A 22,660-nucleotide genomic window follows, 5' to 3' on the forward strand; every position below is an offset into this window, starting at 1 on the left:
ATTTATTTTAAAAACATACGTGATCATATTTTAAATTTAATAGCGTCATATATAACTCAAACTAGTCCGGACCGGCCCGCACGTTGCGGCGGGGGCTTTCAGGCCGCATATTCACATTTAAGGTAGCGTTGTGTATTTATAGAGGGGAACACGGCTCATGTGTTAAGCGTCGTTTTAGATGTCCTTATGTTAAGCGTTTTTTAAAAAGTATCCGTTTCGAACGTAGTTAGTTTTGTTTTGTTCAATAAATTTTTTCGAGAGTAACGGTGCTGTCGAAAAAATTTAACTCGCGACGAGCAGAAAGATACGGACTGTCGTTGTGTTTAGCGTTTTTTTAAAAGTGTCCGTTTCGAACGTGGTTAGTTTCGTTTTGCTCATAAAATTATTTCGATCCTGACGCTGCCGTCGAAAAAATTTAACTCGTGGCGAGCGGGAAGATACGGGTTGTCGTTGTATTTAGCGTTTTTTAAAAAATTGTCCTTTTCGAGTATAGTTAGTCCCGTTGGGTTCGTAAGATTTTTCCGAATCGAACAGTGGTCTCGGAAAAATTTAACTCGCACCGAGCGAGAAGATAGGGCTTGTTATAAATTCGAGTGGAATTAGTTTATTTATTTTAATAAAATTATATATTTACACTTTTAACCCCTGAAAAGTGTAAACTTGGGGGACCGTTGTGTAAATATAGTTGAATTTGAGGGACCGTTTGTAAGGTGAAACCAAACTCAAAACAACAATACGATATAACTAAACTACACACTTCTCCACATCTTTTAGTATATTAAATATTAATTAATATTAATTAATATTAATATTAATGATACTTATAATAACAAATTCCTCATTAGTGGGGTTCAAGGACCTCGCTCCATTGTGCCTAGATTCCTACCGGTGAGATTATGATTTTAAAAAATTATTGTAATTGAATACATTTACTTAATTATCACCTTCTTTCTTTTTATATATAATTAGAATTAGATTAGATAGTTAGATTAGATTAGAAGTTATATTAGATAGATTATAAAATTAAATTGGATTAGATTAGAATATTAGATAGAAAATATTACTCTATAAACAAACTTGATTTCTTAACGATTAAATTACTTGCATTTTATGATTGACAACTGTTATGATAATAGTGTTGGATCGTTCCTTTATTATATGATAAATTTAAGGTCATGTCCCGAAAGAATAATCAATCTCTACCACACGCTAATCATACATGAACACGCATAACATTTCCATGAATAGCTATATAAATATAACTACATTTCAAGTTAAAGGTTATTGATTAAATGTATTTGCACACGGATATTTGAAAAAACAATAGTACTGCGTATATGGTAACGAACAACAGTTATGTAGTACCCCATCAACCTTAACTACTCGGACCTCTATATTTTCTGAATTTGTAATTTTTTGAAAGAAAACTACCACTAAAATAACATTCAAATATATTTCGTAATGGAAAAAAAAATTTAAGGACAATTCTGGAATCGTCATTGAATGTATAGTATAATAACAATAAATACAGTAAATCTAAAGAAAAAATAATTTGTTATAATTCAGTAGGCTTATAACTACCTTTAGTGGTTTGATTCTTGATGTTATAATTCAGTAGGCTTATAACTACCTTTAGTGATTTGATTCTTGATGTTATAATTCAGTAGGCTTATAACTACCTTTAGTGATTTGATTCTTGATTTAGAATACTAATAATGAAGTGTAAGAACAAAGATGATAATGGAGAGAAAGAAAGAAACACTTTGTAAGTGTGAGAAATGGTGCAAGTTTAATGCTTGCATTCATGAGTATTTATAGCCTAAAATCTCAATATAAAAATACATACTTTGTGTACCAAAATTGACTATATGTATACACCAAAATTGACTATCCATATCTATATTATTATTATTATTATAACACTCCCCCTTGGATAGCAATTTTATTTTGTTGAAGATCAACTATAAATTACTGCCTCGTTAAAAACCTTGCTAAAGAAAACCCAGTGGGAAAAAACTTTAGCTAAGGGAAAAAGAGTGCAGCATGGAGTTGACTCCCCCTCAAGTAGACATCGCTTCAGCTGTTACATCTTTTGAACATGTCTCATGCCAATGTTATGAACGTGTGTTCTGAAAATAGCAGTTGGAAGTGCTTTCGTGAAAAGATCAGCAGAGTTTTTGCTAGATTGCACATATCTCATTTCAATCTGGTTGTCCTTAATGAGATTTTGAGTGTATGAGAAGAATCTAGGTGGTATGTGTTTTGTTCGGTCACTTTTGATATACCCTTCTTTCATCTGTGCTATGCAAGCTGCATTATCTTCATAGATAGTTGTTGGACTTTTATCGCGTTCTAGTCCACAAGAATCAGTAATGAGTTGTGTCATTGATCTCAACCAAAAACATTCTCGAGTAGCTTCATGTAATGCAATCACTTCGGCATGATTTGACGATGTAGCAACAAGTGTTTGTTTTTGAGAACGCCATGATATTGCAGTACCTCCATTTAGGAATACATATCCAGTTTGAGATTTAGCTTTATGTGGATCAGATAAATAACCTGCATCTGCATAACCAACCAAATCTTGTTTTGATTCGTTAGAATAAAATAATCCTAAATCAGTAGTTCCTCGAAGGTATCGAAATATGTGTTTGATCCCATTCCAGTGTCTTTTGGTAGGAGCAGAGCTGAACCTTGCCAACAAATTAACTGCAAAAGAAATGTCAGGTCTTGTACAATTTGTAAGATACATAAGAGCTCCAATTGCACTAAGATATGGTACTTCTGGTCCAAGAATGTCTTCTTGATCTTCACATGGACGAAATGGATCAGCTTCAACATTGAGTGATCTAACAACCATAGGAGTACTTAATGGTTTTGCCTTGTCCATATTGAAACGTTTCAAAATCTTTTCAGTATATGTTGTTTGATGTACAAGTAAACCATTAGGCATATGCTCAATTTGTAAACCAAGGCAATACTTGGTTTTTCCGAGATCTTTCATTTCAAATTCTTTCTTTAGAAGTTGAATGGCTTCATGGATCTCTTTATTTGTACCTATGATGTTAAGATCATCAACATAAACAGCTATGATCACATATCCGGATGTTGTTTTCTTAATGAAAACACAAGGGCAAGTAAGATTATTTGTATACCCTTTGCTTATCAAGTAATCACTTAATCGGTTATACCACATACGTCCCGATTGTTTTAACCCATATAAAGATCTTTGTAATTTAATCGAATACATTTCTTTGGGTTTTGCATTTGATGCTTCTGGTACCTTAAATCCTTCAGGTATCTTCATATATATATCACTATCAAGTGATCCATATAGATAAGCAGTCACAACATCCATGAGATGCATTTCTAAATTTTTAGAAACTGCCAGACTGATTAAGTACCTAAAAGTAATTGCATCCATAACAGGAGAATAAGTTTCTTCATAATCAATTCCCGGTCTTTGAGAAAAACCTTGAGCTACAAGTCTAGCTTTATACCTTGTAACTTCATTTTTCTCATTTCTTTTTCGGACAAAAATCCATCTGTATCCTACAGGTTTCACATCTTTAGGAGTGAGAATGATGGATCCGAAAACTTTTCTTTTATTGAGTGATTCTAATTCAGCTCGTATTGCTTCTTTCCATTGAGCCCAATCATGTCTATTTTGACATTCAACCATAGATGTTGGTTCTGGATCATCATCATTATTCATGATGTCATATGCAACATTAAATGAAAATTTCTCATCAAGATTTTTCATTTCATTTCGGTTCCATAATATTTTTGAATATGCATAATTGATTGCAATTTCTGTATTGACATCATCAATCTCCTCTGCAGTAGGAGTACTGATTTGTGGTTCTTCTTGAACACTTTCTTTTACTTCATTATCAGCTGATTTTCTTTTTCGAGGATTTTTATCCTTTGAACCGATTGGTCTTCCACGTTTCTGACGTGGCAAAGATTCATGAGTGACGTTATTGCCAGCTTTTGGAATTTCAATTCGAGCTGGAGTATTTACTGCTGGTATATATGATTTTGTCACCGTTTTTGTATCTGTAAATGCATCAGGCAATTGATTTGCAAGTTCTTGTATATGCATTATCTTTTGAACTTCTGTCTCGCATTCTTTTGTGCGAGGATCAAGATACTTTAATTGAGGTTCACACCATGAAACATCATTTTCTTTATTTTTTATTTCTCCCCCTAATCTAGGGAACAGTGTTTCATTAAAATGACAATCAGCAAAACGTGCTGTAAAAACGTCACCTGTCATAGGTTCAATATACCTTAATATTGAAGATGTTTCATATCCAACATATATTCCCAACCTCCTTTGAGGACCCATTTTTGTACGTTGTGGTGTCGCAATTGGAACATACACTGCACAACCAAATGTTCTAAGATGGGAAATATTTGGCTCTTGACCAAAAGCAAGTTGTAGGGGGGAATATTTATGACTTGCACTTGGTCTGATGCGAATCAATGCAGCAGCATGTAAAATTGCATGACCCCATATAGATACAGGGAGTTTTGTTCTCATTATCAATGGTCTAGCGATTAACTGTAAACGTTTAATCAATGACTCGGCTAAACCATTTTGTGTATGCACATGAGCAACAGAATGTTCAACAACAATTCCTATAGACATGCAATAGTCATTAAATGCTTGAGATGTAAATTCACCAGCATTATCAAGTCTCACCCTTTTAATGGTGTAATCAGGAAAATGAGCTCTCAATTTAATAATTTGGGCAAGAAATTTTGCAAATGCCACATTACGGCTTGATAACAGACAAACATGAGACCATCTGCTAGATGCGTCTATTAGAACCATGAAATATCTAAATGGTCCACATGGTGGATGAATTGGTCCACATATATCACCTTGAATTCTTTCAAGAAACATTGGTGATTCTTTCTCAACCTTAAGTGGTGAGGGTCTAGTTATCAATTTTCCAAGAGAGCAAGATGTACATGGAACCATTGTATCATGATGGATTTTTCTATCCTTTAGTGGATGTCCATGAGTACATTCAATAATCCTTTTCATCATTGTTGATCCTGGATGGCCTAATCTGTTATGCCATAAACTGAATACACCAGGATCAATATATTTTTCGTTAACTACCATATGTATTTCTGGTACATTTATATGTGTATAATGTAATCCAGAACTAAGTCTTGGCAGTTTTTCAACCACATGACTCTTGTCAGTGATACTTAAATATTTCTCATTTTCTGTTGTCACTGACTGATAATCATACCCGTTAAGGTATATGTCGGAGAAACTCAATAAATTTCTGCTTGACTTGGGAGAAAATAAGGCATCATTTATTAAAAATTTTGTACCATTTGGTAGTATGAAATTTGCCTTTCCTATCCCTTTTATCAAGTTAGCAGGTCCTGATATTGTATGTATAGTTCCTTCCGTTGGTTTTAGATCAATAAAATATTTCTCGGATTTAAGTATAGTGTGTGTAGTTCCACTGTCTGCTATACAGAGATCTCCACCACTTGATTGATGTTGTATTCCAGCAAAATTCATATTGAACTTCATATATAAGAAATAAATAGTGAGTACATTAATATTACACAATATTTTAAACGCAAATAGATAGTACTGAAACATTTAGCAAACATAATGACAAAGACAGACGATATTAAATCGTTTATTTTTCAAAAGACACACAACTTAAACATTCAAGAAATCTTCATATAAATCAGATGGTTTCTCAGTGACTGTTGGATCAATATTATCCACAAAATTTACTTCCTTTTCTTTACCTTTCAGCGAATCCTGATACATCTTAACAAGATGTTTAGATGTTCGGCAAGTATTAGCCCAGTGGCCCATTCTACCACATCTGTAGCAAGATTCTTCAGAATTTTTAGAAGAATTTTCTTCAACATCTTGTTTAGTGGGCTTGTTTTGTGGTTGATATTTATATTTTCGTGGATTATTATTTCTTTGACCACCACGGCCACGACCACGACCACGTCCACGCCCATTACCATTACCATAAGGATGGTTTCTACCATAGTTATGGCTTTTGGCATGATGATGGTGATGGTTATTATAACCACGACCTTGCCCGCGTCCTTGTCCCTGTTTATAATTATTTGCAGTATTTGCTTCAGGGATTGCAAGTGTACCAGTAGGACGGGATTGCTGATTTTTCATTAATAGCTCATCATTTTGCTCTGCAACTAAGAGATATGAATTAAGTTCAGGATATGTTTTGAACTTTAGCATTCTCAAATTTCTTTGCACTGTGATGTTTGCAGCATTCATTGTGGAGAAAGTTTTCTCCATCATGTCTGCATCACTAATTTCATGTCCACAGAATTTAAGTTGTGAACATGTATTATACAGAGCTGAGCTGTATTCATTTACTTTCTTAAAGTCTTGGAACCTTAATGTTCTCCATTGTTCCATTGCAGCTGGAAGTAAAAATTTCTCTTTGATTATTGAATCTGCTTTTGAGACCTTCCCATAAAACATGGGGATCTTCTACAGTCACATAATTATTTTGTAAGCATTCATCAATATGTTGATGAATAAAGCAACATGCCGTAGCTTGTTCTTTTTCAGAACAAGTGTTGTTTTCATTTATGGTTTCAAGAATGCCCATTGATTTAAGATGCATTTTTACTTTTATAACCCATGGCATGTAGTTGTTTCCAGTTGATTCTAAAGGAGTAAATTTAAGCTTTTCCAGATTCGACATTTTCTATTATCAAAAATTAAAACAAACATCATGATAAATTAGAGTCAATTTATATTCATAAGTATATAAACATTAAACATAAATTTAATATAACATAAATGATAAGTAGGTGACAGTGTCGACCATGTGTAAGCAATCATAAATAAATGTTATATAACAAAAATATAAATATTAGTAAACATAAATGAAAATTTGGCGACAGTGTCGACCATATATTTTTTCAGGTGGTATAACCGACCTATATCATTCTGGTGGTATAACCGACCATATATCATTTTGGTGGTATAACCGACCATATATCATTTTGGTGGCAGAGCCAACCATATTTAGTATTAAGATTATCGTGCTGATAACGTGTTATAATTCAGTAGGCTTATAACTACCTTTAGTGGTTTGATTCTTGATGTTATAATTCAGTAGGCTTATAACTACCTTTAGTGATTTGATTCTTGATGTTATAATTCAGTAGGCTTATAACTACCTTTAGTGATTTGATTCTTGATTTAGAATACTAATAATGAAGTGTAAGAACAAAGATGATAATGGAGAGAAAGAAAGAAACACTTTGTAAGTGTGAGAAATGGTGCAAGTTTAATGCTTGCATTCATGAGTATTTATAGCCTAAAATCTCAATATAAAAATACATACTTTGTGTACCAAAATTGACTATATGTATACACCAAAATTGACTATCCATATCTATATTATTATTATTATTATAACATAATTGAATTAATTGAAGGTGATAAGTTTTCAACACGACACGCAACTGGGAGTGTGAGACAAGATAGTCAAGACAAATAACTCGTAACTGTAACTTTAATAACTAGTCTATAATAATTTTAAATAAATTCAACTTTTGTCAAAGTGTTTACTCATTTTAAAAGAGAGAAGAACTTTGTGAAATAGATCCTGAGTTTAATTCCAATTCCAACCCGCTGTATATTTACAAGAAATATATATGCATTGCATAAAGTGTGCTTCTTGATAACGGGTGTTTAATATTCGACTTTATATGAAAACCGAACCATGTCAAAATAAGAAAAAGCAAATTTGAATTTTTCTGTTGGTAGTGTTTACACATTTAAATTTGATCTTCGGTTCATTTTTAATTTTAAATGTTTTAATTCGGTTATACCAAAAACCGAATTTAACTAATACGGAGTAATATATATTACAATATTCAATATATACATACCACATATCGATTTCAAAACCAAAAGTCTAAAAAACAAAATTGTATCACTTTTTATTTTCTACCAAACCGAACCGGATGGAATTAAAATTCGGTTTTCATTATATTCGTCTCTGGTTCGATTTTCGATTTTGTTTTTAAATGAACAATTATAATCGAATAACTTGAAAAAAATGAAACCCAACCATTGCGTTAATTTCGAATTAACGTATTAAATGAAATAAAAAATAAATATTTTAACAAAATATCTTAAATTGAATATTTGAGTAACACTTTTTTTTTAGACATATGAATATGAAGTATGTTGTCTAAAACTATATAATTTTTCAATGTTTTAATGATGTTTTATGCAACTTTTATAATTCAAACCGTTTTACTAATCTTTTTAAGAAAAAATTGTGTCGTCGATCACTCATGTTTACTCCAAATTTCATGATAGCCACTAATGTTTGTTTTAAACATGGTTAGTCACCCAAGTATGCAAAAGTTTCATGGTTGGTCACCCTAACTTACTTCTGTAAAAAAAAAAAAAAAAGTTGTCCACACACACGTGTGATTAAACTGACGGCTTTTTTCAGAAGTTAGCAAGGGTGACCAATCATGGAACTTTTGCATACTTGGGTGACGAACCATGTTCAAAACAAACATCAGTGGCTATCATAAAATTTGGAGTAATCATGAGTGACCAGCAGCCCAATTTTTTCTTTTTTTAACCGCAAAAATTATTTCTTAGACTCGCTCGGTTGCCATAGGAGTAGTGAGGCTGCCGGAGTTGAAAAAAACGGGGTAGTCGGATCAAAGATTAGAAGTACAAAAAAGTGAAATAATGTTAAAAAAAAAAAAAAAAAAAAGCCTTCATACATAGTTAATTTTCTGTTTTATCAAATTCTCTCTGGAAAATCATGTTTAAAAATATAAAGATCAAATTTTTTTCAAGTCACAAGCGATAATGATGAAAATATAGACACAGAACTTCACTTAGAAGATAATGGATATATCCATCCATCATACCATATACATAAAATTGTGATTGTGATACATATAAAGCAAATGATTGTAAACTTGAAAAAAAGCTATTTACCAAATTGGATTGTTCTTTTCTTTGTCATTGTTCAAGTAATATTCTAGCTTTCAAAAGTTGTCAATTTTTATATATACATTAGTTAACTGCACTATCAAAGCATAAATTCTTTCTGTCTAAATTTTGAGCCCTTAATTTTGAAGTAGAGTTAATTATGCATTTGATTCTTGTGTCTCTATCTTTCTTATAATGAAAAAGATTTTTTGCTTTTGATGGCATATGGTTTCTTTTTGGATTTTAGGCAGCTGTTTTACATTCAGTGTTTGAATATTCACTTTGTTTTATTCCCAAATTTCCCTATAAATTCATACTGCCACAACAAACCTGTTTCATCAAACTCATTACATCTTTTCATTCATACAAGCAAACTTCATTAGTACATTTTTGTTTTAAACCCTTAACATGTCAGTAATGAGTTATTCAAGTGCGTCAATGGGTTCTGGTAAGCTCAAAAATCATTTGTAGTTATAGTGTTGGTTGTTGCATACCAAGTGTTTGATTAAAGTTTTCAATGAATTCTAGGCAGTAGAACGGCTCGGCGAAAGATAGAATACGGAAGAACGTATGTGATTAGGCCAAGAGCAAAACACCAAGCAACTATTGTTTGGTTGCATGGTGTTGGCGATACTGGCTCGAGGTGGATTCATGATTTAATTTTGTTACATTAATGTTAATTATATGCTCATGAATATGTTGCAAGGACCTCATTCTGAATCATGTTTATAACTAACACAACAATTGATATTTTTCTTTTTAATTACTGCAGTTGGTCCCAACAACTAGGCAACCTTCCTCTACCAAATGTAAGCATACATATAATGTTTTCTTTTCCTTATTATTTAATTGTGATATTAAAAATTTAAAATAAAAATGGCGATCAGTGAACGTGAAGGGTGTTATCGTTGCAGGTTAAATGGATATGCCCTACCGCTCCTACGCGCCCGGTGACAGTTCTCGGGGGATTCCTATGTGCTGCATGTAATGTCTTATGATCAAAACTTAAAACAATTAAACATTGTTTAATTTGTACATATATTAACGTTAATTAACAATACTTACTTGTGCTTAACAGGGTTTGATGGAGGAGAGCTTTCGGAAGATGGTCCAGTTGATGTTGAAGGTTTAGACGCTTCTGCTGCACACATCGCAAACTTATTATCATCCGAGCCTTCTGATGGTAATTTGTCACCAGACCTTATCATGCTTTAGCTTCCAAATCTTACTAAAATTCTAACAATTTTTGTTTTTGTTTTTTTTTTTTAATGTTTTTATAACAGTGAAACTTGGTATTGGAGGGTTTAGTAACGGTGCTGCGTGTGCGCTTTACTCGGCAGCCTGTTTCGCTCAAGGAAAATATGGAAATGGAAACGTGTACCCAATTAACATAAAAGCTGTAGTTGGATTAAGCGGATGCCTTCCTGGTGCACGGTAAATGAACGAAAAAAACTTGTTTCGGCTTTTAAAAAAAAAATAAAAAAAACTTAACGTTCTTAAAGGTTGATGTAGTTGAATTAACTTGTTCAGGAACTTGAGGAGCAGAATAGGATCAATCGATGCTGCAATACGCGCAGCTTCATTGCCTATTCTAATATGTCATGGAAATTGTATGTACTTCTTCTAGCAGCTTGATGTTGATATCTAAACTCAAAAGTTGATAAAGTTAAAACGGGTCAAACATGTCAAAACTCAAAAGTTGCCAAAATTAATGCATCAAATATAATGAACAGTTTTAGACAAATTACTTGAAAAGATATACTTTTTGAGTTTGATCTCATAATGTCTTCATAAAAATATTGAACTAAAAGCGTTTCAAGCCGACCCAACCCATATTGGCATGCACAAAACTTACCCAATTTGACGTGTAACCCCCCACCTATTCGACCCGCATATCATTCCACCTCAACTTTTTATTTCACTAGCAGGTAATCAACTAATTATACTTATTTTTTTAACTACTGACTCAGGCGATGAAGTAGTCCCACATAAATTCGGAGAAAGGTCTTCGATGATGATGAGTGTAGCTGGTTTTCGTTATGTTACATTTAAATGTTATGAAGGGTAAGCTATAAAAAAACTCCATGTGTATCAAAACTTTAAAAAGAACTATATTGAAGTTAAAATGGTGCATGTGTTTTTGTAGACTTGGTCATTACACAATTCCTAGAGAAATGGAAGATGTATGTCAATGGCTATATTCAAGACTTGGAGCCTAACGATACGATGAGTTAGTTTAAATAAAGATTAACCTGAAGAATGACTTGACAAGTATACAATTTTTTGAGCTGGGAGAACTAAGTAGAAGTGTAGAGTGGGGATTGGTTTGTATACACATATATAAATATATAAATTATATATATAACGTTTTTTTTTTTGGTATGTTTTGTTACTTATAAAATAATGGATACTAGGGTGTCGGGATTATTGGTTGTTAGATGGGGATTTGTGTTTTGATAACTTAAGTTTTGGGATTTGATTAAGACTGTAATGTAATATTGACCTTAGTTTACAAAAAGGTCGTTTATTGTTTCTACATGTTTTCTTTATTACAAATATTATTAGTATGACTCTACATTGATGTACTAAACAGAATTGGAAATATAACTTAGTTTTTGGTTCCATGAAATATCCAATTTTCCAAAAGTGATGTTATTTTATTCAGAAATAGTGGTGTGTTTTTGAAAATCAGAATGACTGTTTTAATTTAGAACACAAACCGCCAACAGCTTATTTTATTTTATTTTTTTTCAGCTCAGTGATGGTTAAGTGCATTCAATATCTAACTATTTATTTGTGTTTTATTGTTTCTTGCATATAAAGTGTTGTTAAAAGTGTTTTATCTCTAGAAAATAAGTTATTATAGAACTTTAAAGTCTCGACAAATTCCAACCGAGAATCCACATAGTTTTTTTTATTGGTGTACGAATAGTGCTTTAAAGTGTGATAGTACTTATTTTGGATATAAAGGGTAATATCAAAACACAAGTAGAGAATTACGAAGAGTTTTTATTGGTGTACGAATTTCATGACCATTACTTTTTAGTTTAGTTAAGGTGCCGTTGGATTGGATTTTTTAAAATAAAAAAGAGAAATCAGTGCAAATAACCTCAAATTCTCAAGTGTAAACAATTGGTCCTTAAAATTACTACGTATGAATGAAACTAAAAATGATCCGTGACCACGCACCAAAGTCATGTTTGGCAACAAGCTTTTTATAGCTTTTAGCTTTTAGTTTTTGTGAAAAACCTTATATCAAATAAAAAAAACTCCGTTTAATTGCAAGAGCTTAAAGTTTTTTTAGGGAGAGAAAAATCAAAAAACTACTAGAACTAGCGTTTCGCTTTTAGCTTCTAGATTTTTGTCATTTTACTTTTTATTTTAACAGTTTCAGCTACTCTGTCAAACAACTAAATACATATAAAAAACTAACATCTACTAGATATCAGCTAAAAGCTAACAGCTATTAGCTTAAAGCTCCAGCTAGTTTTGTCAAACATACTCCAAGTACGGTTTCGTGGTGCTCGATGCGTGGTGCTTAGTTTTAGATCATTTTAACGGTATCGTCCAAGATTACATGTAGCTCGCACGCAAGCACCAATCACCCAATATGTTGCGTGTGAAAGCATTTTTGCAATTACAAAAATTTAAGGGCATATCCTTTTTAGACTTTACTCCGTATGATTTATGGGCCTTTTGAACAATTTCCCAGTAAAAAAAAGGGATTATAGCTAAAATGCCCATTCTCAAACAAATTCTTGCGCTGGAGCCAAAAAAAAAAAAATTTGTCATTTTGCCCTCGCAAGACGCAAGAAGACTTGCGTCTTGCCCTCGCAAGGCGCAAGCTTGCGTCCTTGCGCCTTGCGAGCTTGCGACCTTATCTGATCAGATGTTGGATTTTCAGATAAGATTTAGTAAGATTTCCTAGATTTTTGTCGGATAAGATTTTTACCATATTTATAGTATGACCCTGGAACTTTGATTTCACGGTCTCATAACAATTCCAACCTTGTGCAATTCATTGATTAAAGGCACTTTAAAGTACTAATTTAAGCATTTTCTTCACTAATTTTAATATTTATTATTTGTGTTAATGATGATTATTTTTAATTATTTTGTTATTTACAGTTAATCTCAGTTAATATCCATGGACAGAAGAGCTAGAGCTTCACACCGAGTTTCACAAGGAGAGTCAGAACAACAAGTTGCTGAAAGACGACGACTATTAGCCGAACGTCCTATTCTTACTAGTCTTTACGTTGCTGCTCAAGGTAGTTTTTCTGCGTACTGGCGGAGAATATATGCTGGAGCTTTTCTCTATCGAGATAATGAGTACTATCCCAGACTTGTTAGGGAATTCTATGCAAACTATGTTTTTGATCCACGTTAATTGAAATGTGTTCATGTGAACATGTTTGGTTATTCCTACGATTGGACGTTGGAGGAGTTTGCTGAGATTCTGGATATTCCAGATGGAGATTTCAAGTTTTTCAGCCTTAGCAAGGATGTGAAAAATGCCCCGAGAAGGTCAGCTACAGGAAATTCATTCTCAGCTTCTGGGTTTGTTTCGGGACTATGTAAACCTGGTTTTGACATGCCAAACAGTGGTCCTGTCATTATCAGGGAAGAACATATTCAGGACCAGTATCAACAGACGATGACGGTCATCAAGAGGAATGTCATGTTTCGAGATGATGCTGATGTGGAGCTATATGTAACTGAAGTTTTGATTTTGATGTGTTTGCTCCAACAAATCCCAATTAATCTGGCATATGTGGTTGTTAATCGGATGGCGGGATTGCCTGCAGCTGGTGAGAGAGGATTGCCCTATGGCATGTTGTTGAACAACTTCTTTGCTGATGAAGATGAGTTGGTGTATCCCTCTGATCAGGAGGTGTTGAATGCTGAGATTATGTATGCTGCTTAAATTTTATAATTGGGTTGATCATGTAATAAACTAGGTCGTAGGGCCTTTTGTACTACTTTCGGGTTAATGAAATATCCTAATGGTATTTTAATTTTAGCCTATCTGTTTTATTGCTCATTTTAATTTCAGTACAAGTTCAAGGACGACGAGAGTAATTTGATCAATAACTTTTATAAACTTACACTTGAGCACTAGATAAATATTTGTAAACTTAGATGGACATATACATTAACAGAAGTTAAATAAATAAAAAAAACTCAAACAGCAGCAACATAAAATATTAATCATACTATACGCAAAGACGCAAATCGAACCTTGCGACTGGACGCAAGACGCAAAGTCTTTGGTTCTTGCGACCTTGCGTCTTTGCGTCTTGCGCTTGTTATTATTAGGTTATAAACCTATTTTCAGCATTCACTTGACACACACACACACACACACACATCCCCAGACGCAGAGAAGCAAAATACGGCAAACCTAGACAAACGCAAATACGCAAAGCTCCATCATCTTCTCTCTCGTTCGAACAGTAGATCGTAACCACCATCACCACCTGCACTACCCCTAGTTCATCGTATTCACCACCACCACCACGTACCAGCGTCTACGTCACCATCGTCTTCGTCTGCTTCATTTTAACTAAGAAAGAAATCAAGAAATCAACCTAATAACAATGGAAAATCCGCATGTTAGTTCTTCCTTCACTATAATGTTAGTTATATGGGAGTTGTATATAAATTTCATATGTTCATATATAAATGTGAAAACGTGCACACCTACTGTTCGATGAAATGTCTCTATGATAATCATCATTATTTAACCGTATTCTTGCTTTTTTTTAATAATGGGGTATATTATCTCTTGGTTTGTATAGTTATTTGGTGAAACAACAATTTGTTGCTCGTCAAATTAGTTTGACTGTCCAGGAGCAAGGATCATTTTGCGTCTTTGAGTTCCGGACACAATTTGGTCACAAGACCAAATTTGCGACCTTGCGTACCAATGGTTTAACACGCAAGACCAATCTTGCGCCTTTGCGTATCCTATGCTGAAGTTGTTATTGTTAAATTTTACAGGGATGGGTTGAAGGTAAACTGACGATGAAGAATAAAATAAGTATTATAGGTGATGTGAAGAAAGTAATGACTGAAAATCAAATAAAAATATTTAAAGAAACATGTTTTGGTGTATGGTTAGATCTTGAATACATGGAAAACGATCCCGGACTTGTACATGCAATGCTCTAACGTAAAACTGTATGGCTGGAAAGAATTGATGATGCTAAGTACCCAAAGGAGGAAGATGACATATGGTTTAGATTTAAGCCTAATTTTTCTATTAGATTTGGTCGCCGAGAGTTTTGTCTAGTAACGGGGTTTTTGTTCGGTACCCGTACGGATATGGCACATTACATCCCTAAAGATTATGAAAAAGAGACGGCTCCAATTAGAAAACGTTTATTTCCGTCCATTAAAGAGAGCACAAACATTTTGATTGGTGATATTGAAAAGAAGCTTCTAAAAAGTAGTCGGGTTGGTGTTTCGGACGATGATGTGGTTCGACTAGCAATCATATTAGTTGTAGAGAGAGCTTTTATGGGTAAACAATCTGCCCATGTGGTGAACAAGAAGTTCTTGTATTTAGTTGAAGATTTTTCAAGTGTTAATAAGTACCCATGGGGGTCTCGTATATGGGAACCGACTTACGAAGCGGTTAGTGAAGGGTTTGGTGTTCGGGAAAGCCAATTAGAGAGCGGAAAGGCGTACACTTTAGCAGGATTTATGTGGGCATTTAAGGTAACGACATGTTTGATTTCAAATACTTTTATTATTTAAAGATAATATATATATTGATATTGTTAAAATAAATGATTTGTAGATTTGGATCCTCGAGGCTTACCGTCGTACCATTAAATCCTTTGCTACAAAAACGGACAAGAATGGAGTACCAAGGGCTCTTTTTTGGAAGTGTACATGTAACGACCCGACTTTTTCGACTTGCTTTTGTGCCTTGTATTTTAGCGAAACTGCGTATCTGTGCGTACTGTGTTACTTTATTACTCCGGAACCTTGGCACACGTGTTTTATATTCATATATGCTTAAAAACATGCCTTGGTGTATGTGAAATGCTTAACTTGTCCATTGAATGCTTTATAACTGTTAGTGTTACTTGCCGTTACGATTAAACCGCGGACTGCGCGCACGTTTGACTTTTGTCGGAACCGGAACTTTTGGGCTGCGAAATATTAATTATTATTTTATAATAATAATTACCTGGGCTTTTGGATGCTTAATTTTATTTATTTAATTGCTAAAGCCCAATAGTTAGTCTTGTTGGACTTTCTACCTTGTTGGGCTCAAGCCCACCCTACTCTAGCTAGTGACCCAATTAATTCGCCCACGTATTATTACTAGTGACCCATAATAATAAATAAATAAATAAATAAATAATTAAATAATTATGAGTCATACTAGCATAATGGATAAGGTTTATCTAATTGTCACATGGGATTCTAGCAAAAGGACACAATTTAGACAACCATGATCCATAAAGCAACATGGTGTCTCCCCCTCCCCTCCTCAAAATTTTGGCCAAATGACCTTGCCATTTCATCAATCCAAGTGAAATTATGCCTATAAATACTAGCTTTTAGTCCCTCATTTCCACACTTGATCATTTTGGTTTTTCACACACTTATTCTTTCTTTCTTTCTTTCCTTTCTAGCATTACTTGTAAGTCTTCTTTTCCTTCTTCTTTTTCTTTTCAAATTCATGATCATCATCATCATATTATGGAGATCAAAGTTTCTTTTAGCTTTGATCTTACTTATATCTTGTTGATTCAAGCATGAATCTTTCAAGAACATGGAAGATTCAAGCTTTTTAGCTTGAATCTTCATATCTTTTGTAGATCTACTTCTTTTATACTTTAATCTTTCTATTTTATGATAAAGATTCAAACTTTTGTTTGTAATCTTCATGCATCTTCAAGATCCAAGCTTTATGCTTCAAGATCTTCAAGAACAATCAAGATGCAAGCTTTCTAGCTTGAATCTTCATATCTTTTTGTTAGATCTAAGTTCTTTTTGCTTTGATCATGTTGTTTTATGAAAAAGATTCAAACTTGTGTTTGTTATCTTCATATATCTTAAAGATCCAAGCTTTATGCTTCAAGATCTTCAAGAACACTTAAAGGTTCAAGCTTTCTAGCTTTGCAACCTTGTAACTTGTGTGAAATGGATCCAAGCTCTCTAGCTTAGGGTTCCATCACCTCATTTGACTTAGATTGTGCTATTACTTGTTGAATTAATGTAAAGTTTGTAACTTTAGTTGTTATTGTGAATTGAAATTGTGTTAAGACTAAGGATATGATGTAACCTTGGTTCATCATCCATCTAAGACTCATGAATGAGTTGTGTTCTTACTTGGTCTTAACATATTGTGTATTGATGGTGAATCTTGGTCAAAAGTGATGCTAAACCATCAACGAGTTGTACACTTGAAGCTACAAGCATCAAGGATGAGAACCGTGATGAGCATCAAGCACCAAGAACCCCACCGGAGCACTTGTCCAATGATTTTCGTATCTGATCAGACCACCCGGGCTACTGGAAATTTGATTTTCAGTTAGTTCGGTTCGAGTAGATGATTTTCTGTTTAGGCCTCGTCTTAATCCGAGTTACGGTTTAGGATTTATGGCCCTCCGATAGTCACTACACCCTATTAACGTTGTGCTGAAATTTCTGACCTACTCGCACTTAAACCGTCGCCACGGTCAAACGAAGACGAGTTAGGTTCTGAAAATTGGTCAGCTGTTAGGGGACTCATGTACGTAGCCATAGCCACTGACCATGTGTCTTTTCGATTTACGTAAAGGTCGTAGCTGCTGACCAAAGTCATCCTATTGTTTCGATCTCTATTCTCGTCAAACTTACTTAGCTTTTATGACGATGAATGATGATGATGATGATGACACTTAAACTTATTTTATGCACTATTAGAATTTATAAAGACAACCTACTGACTTAGTAACATTTGATTTAGGTTGACGACCTTTCGGACCGACTTACTACTTGCGTACTTTCATTACCGACTTTACCGCTTTTATCACTGTGAGTTATAGCATCCCCTTTTTACTTTAATTATTTTGGGACTGAGAATACATGGGCTTTTTACGTTTTACATACTAGGTACGAGTACTTAAACTTTATATGTGTGTGGGTTATACAACGGCATAAACATTCCCCTTAGCACGGTAACGTTTAGTCATTGGTTTTTGAACCGGTGAACGCGAATCTTAGATATGGATCCATAGGGTTTGACATCCCCACTCGGGCTAGTCACGCTAGCATTTAACGGGTGTTTAATACTTCGTGAACATACGCACTCGCCAAGTGTACTTTTAGGGGTTTATAAACGTTAAGTCTAGTTACCGGGTGCCCACGTTTATGCATATACTTTTCATACTCTTTCGATACGCTGTTGCAGCACTGAAATCTCGTGGCCTATCTTATGTTACTATTACAACTTAAACTATAGCTCACCAACATTCGTGTTGACTTTTTAAGCGTGTATTTCTCAGGTGCCTAGAGGTTTATTGCTTCCGCTGTTACACTTGATGTCATACTGTTATTGAATTGCTATTAAGGACCTGCTGTATTAGTTATCCGCTACATTACTAGAGATGTCTCAAATTATGAAACTTATGTTTTGCATTTGTAAACTTATGTTATTTTGGAACAATGGTTTGTAATAAGTCTTATGACATGTTATCTTTGTAAAACGTTATCTTTTTAATGAATGCAAATCGGTTTTCAAACAGCATATAGTGTTTGACCTTGTGATGATCCGTACACGATGGTTTTGTACGGGGCGTCACAGTTGGTATCAGAGCATTGGTTGTAGGGAATTAGGTTGCATTAGTGAGTCTAGACCGGACCTAAGTAGGATTCACTAATAGGACTAATCTATAACTAGCTTGTTTACTTGTTTCTGCGAGACTTACTGCATGCTTTGCCTACTTTCTCCTGTATGATCTTACTGCATGCTATTGCTTATCTTTACTACCATGCGAACTTGCTATATGCCTATTTCTGCCTTTGTATGATTACTATTTGCTTTCACATGTTATCTCTGATTAGTACTGATTGCCGTGCTAGGTTGCTATAGTGCCTAATACTTGCTTGCTTATGACTTACTGATATGGAAAAGTTATTTTCCTTGTTCAGATGTCGGATATTCCACCTGTCATCATTTTGGACAGCAATTCAGACCCGTCGACCAAATCCCGTTAACCAGTGACCCTGGCGCTTCATCCTCCAGAACCAGCAGCCATACACCTGTACCAGTGGTTACCGCAGTCGGAGCCCAGGACCCTCCGGAGATTCCAGCTCCAGTTGCCCCGATACCTCAGGAACCACAGCCCCGCCCCGGTGGTGTTGTGATTCCCGGGGAATACGGGGACGTTCCGTTCCGTAATGAGCATAACCATTGGTGCCGACGCCTTCCTGATGGACGTGTCATACCGATCCCACCTTTCAGATACCGGATCATGACTACCGGTCGCCGATCGCCGCCACCCCCAGCTGATTCATCATCCGACGACTCATCCACAGATGACACTAGTGACGACGACTCCAACGAGGAGAACCTTGATGATACACCTGTGCAGCCACCCTCCACCCCGCCGAAGAAGCGGTACCGTTTCGATGGCACCGTTATTCCGGGGATCAACGGAGGTCAAGTGTTCACTAACGCACATGGTCAGCGTCGTAGGGTTACCGCCCGTAAGCGGGTCGTGCCTTACCCGGCTGATCCGTTCGTGCGTAAGCCTTACCGCCATGCAGCATCTACCTCTGGAGCTGTACCATCTGCACCACCAGCACCTCCTGCACCAGCAGCACCGCCTGCTCTGCCAGCCCCTCCCTCTGTCGAGGAACTGGCGAGAGAGGTGGAGATCCTCCGTGCTCGGGTGACTAAGCTCGAGGAGCAGATGTCCCATGTGCTGGACATCCTTTACCCACCGTCACCATAGAGCTTTGTAGTAGGTTTCATTTTGTAATCTCGTTGTAGTTCCATGTTTTCCTTATGTAATGTACGAACTTATGTATGCAACTCTTTATTAATGGAACTTTGTATTGTTAAATTCTTGCACAGTGTTCTATTTACATTAATGTATGTTGGTTTTGTGATATTTGTGCCTGGTTGCGTTACTTAATTGGCATGCGTTATGTTGTTTCCCTGTTTACTATATACTATATTATTATATATTAAATGCTGGATTTTGACTTAAGTCAAAATTTCTGTTTCGAAGGGCAATGGCAAACACACGAATAACACCCACAGCAGCTCAAATCGAAAAGATGATTAATGAACGAGTCACCGCAGCCTTGGCGGAAATGAACCCTCAAGCTGAACCACCGCCAGTTATCCAACCCGTTCGAAAAGAGTGCACCTACAAGGAATTCCAGAGCTGTAAACCACATAACTTCAGCGGAACTAAGGGGCCTGTTGGTCTCACAAGATGGTTTGAAAAGCTTGAATCAGTATTCCGAGTCAGCAACTGTTCCGAGTCCAACAAAACCAAATTTGCTTCCTGCACGCTATCTGATGGCGCCCTCACGTGGTGGAACACCATGGCTCAGGCACAAGGTATTGATGAGGCGTATGCTACGCCATGGGAGGAGTTCAAAGCGGCTATGATTGATGTGTATTGTCCGAGAACCAAGATATAAAAGATGGAAATAGAGTTTATACAATTGAAAGCTGTTGGCAATGATCTCGATGGTTACAATCGGAGGTTTCTTGAGTTAGCTCTTATGTGTCCTACCATGGTCATCCCGGAATTCAAGCGTATGGAGAGATACTTCTGGGGACTCCCTAAGTCCATCAAGGGTAATGTCACCTCGTCCAAGCCACCGAATGTTCCCGAAGCAATGCGCATGGCGCATACACTCATGAATCAGATTCTCATCAATGAACCAGAGAAGGCTAAGTCTGAAGCGGGTAGTAGTGACAAGCGAAAGTGCGATAACAGTAAGGGGAGGACCTATGATCAAACCCCCATTAAGAGACACAACAACGGTGGAAACCCCAACCCCGGCACAAGTTCAAACCCGAACTACAAGGGCACTCTACCGCAGTGCAAGAGGTGTTACAAACACCACACTGGGTACTGTAATGCAGTTTGTAAAAAGTGCAACAGGATCGGACATGTTGGTAAGAACTACAAGATTCCCGTCCCAGCTGCAAGGACAAACCAAAACGGGCCAAGGAAATGCTATGAGTGTGGACAGCAGGGCCACTTTAGGAATGATTGCCTCAATAAGAAGAAGGACGGTGGACTACCGCGTGGTAGAGCTTTTAATGTTAATGCAAGGGATGTACGTGAGAACCCCGACTTGGTTACAGGTATATTCACTATCAACAATCTTTTAGCTTCTGTCCTATTTGATACTGGTGCCGATAGAAGCTATGTATGTAGACACTTTTGTGATAAGATAAATTGGTCATTAGTTCCTTTAAAAGAAAGTATGCTTGTCGAGGTAGCCAACGGTAAACTTGAAAAGGTTGACCAAATTGGCCGAGGAGCTATTATTAACATAGCTGGTGTGAATTTCGAAATTGACTTGATACCCATAAAATTGGGAAGCTTTGACGTGATTGTCGGCATGGACTGGTTGACTAAAGTAAGGGCTGATGTTATCTATGGAGATAAAGCTCTTCGTATACCACAAGGAGATGGTGAGCCACTGGTTATATACAGAGAGAGATGTAGTTCGAAACTGAACCTCATTAGTTGTATGAAAGCGCAGAAGATCATGAAGAAAGGACGTCTTGCTGTTTTAGCACATGTGAAGGCTTTAGAATCAGAGGAGAAGAGTGTGAATGACGTGCGAATCGTGAATGAATTCCCCGATGTCTTTTCGTAAGAGTTTCCTGGATTACCGCCACCTAGAGCAGTGGAGTTCCAAATTGATCTAGTGCTGGGAGCTGCACCCGTAGCTCGTGCGCCGTATCGTCTGGCACCTTCAGAACTGCAAGAGTTGCAGATTCAACTGCAGGAATTGCTCGACCGAGGGTTTATCCAACCGAGCTCGTCGCCTTGGGGCACACCTGTTTTATTCGTGAAGAAGAAGGATGGATCCTTCTGCATGTGTATCGATTATCGTGCGCTGAACAAGATGACGATCAAGAATCGATATCCTCTTCCCCGAATTGACGATCTTTTTGATCAGCTGCAAGGATCAAGTGTTTATTCTAAGATCAATATGCGATCAGGTTATCACCAATTGAGGGTGAAGGAGAGTGATGTGATAAAGACTGCGTTTAGAACCCACTATGGTCATTATGAGTTTTTCGTGATGCCATTCGGTTTAACCAACACACCCGTTGTATTCATGGACCTCATGAATCGTGTCTGCAAGCCATACCTGGATAAATTCGTTATCGTCTTCATAGATGATATCCTCATCTACTCCAAGAGCGAAGAAGAACATGAGCAACATCTTCGGTTAGTGCTCAAACTCTTGAGACAAGAGCAGCTTTATGTCAAATTCTCCAAGTGTGAATTTTGGCTGAAGGAAGTCCAATTTCTGGGTCATATTGTGAGTGATCAAGGTATCAAAGTTGATCCCGCCAAGATCAAGGCTATCAGCATGTGGGAAACCCCCACTACTCCGACTCACATTCACCAATTTCTAGGTCGTGCCGGTTACTACAGAAGGTTC

General features: G+C 36.0%; 1 protein-coding gene across 1 annotated transcript; it reads left to right on the top strand.

Annotated features, from left to right (window-relative positions):
• The first annotated feature begins 9,363 nt into the window (after positions 1 to 9,363).
• Positions 9,364 to 11,443, top strand: LOC139866496 (uncharacterized). The gene is made up of 9 exons (XM_071854748.1): positions 9,364 to 9,452; positions 9,533 to 9,647; positions 9,777 to 9,813; positions 9,919 to 9,988; positions 10,083 to 10,187; positions 10,288 to 10,438; positions 10,535 to 10,614; positions 10,975 to 11,068; positions 11,151 to 11,443. The coding sequence occupies exons 1-9, from the start codon at positions 9,413 to 9,415 to the stop codon at positions 11,221 to 11,223; spliced, it is 765 nt and encodes a 254-aa protein (XP_071710849.1). The 5' UTR covers positions 9,364 to 9,412; the 3' UTR covers positions 11,224 to 11,443.
• Positions 11,444 to 22,660: the final 11,217 nt, after the last annotated feature.

This window comes from Rutidosis leptorrhynchoides, chromosome 9 (assembly GCF_046630445.1).
Source record: "Rutidosis leptorrhynchoides isolate AG116_Rl617_1_P2 chromosome 9, CSIRO_AGI_Rlap_v1, whole genome shotgun sequence".
Lineage (NCBI taxonomy): Eukaryota > Viridiplantae > Streptophyta > Magnoliopsida > Asterales > Asteraceae > Rutidosis > Rutidosis leptorrhynchoides.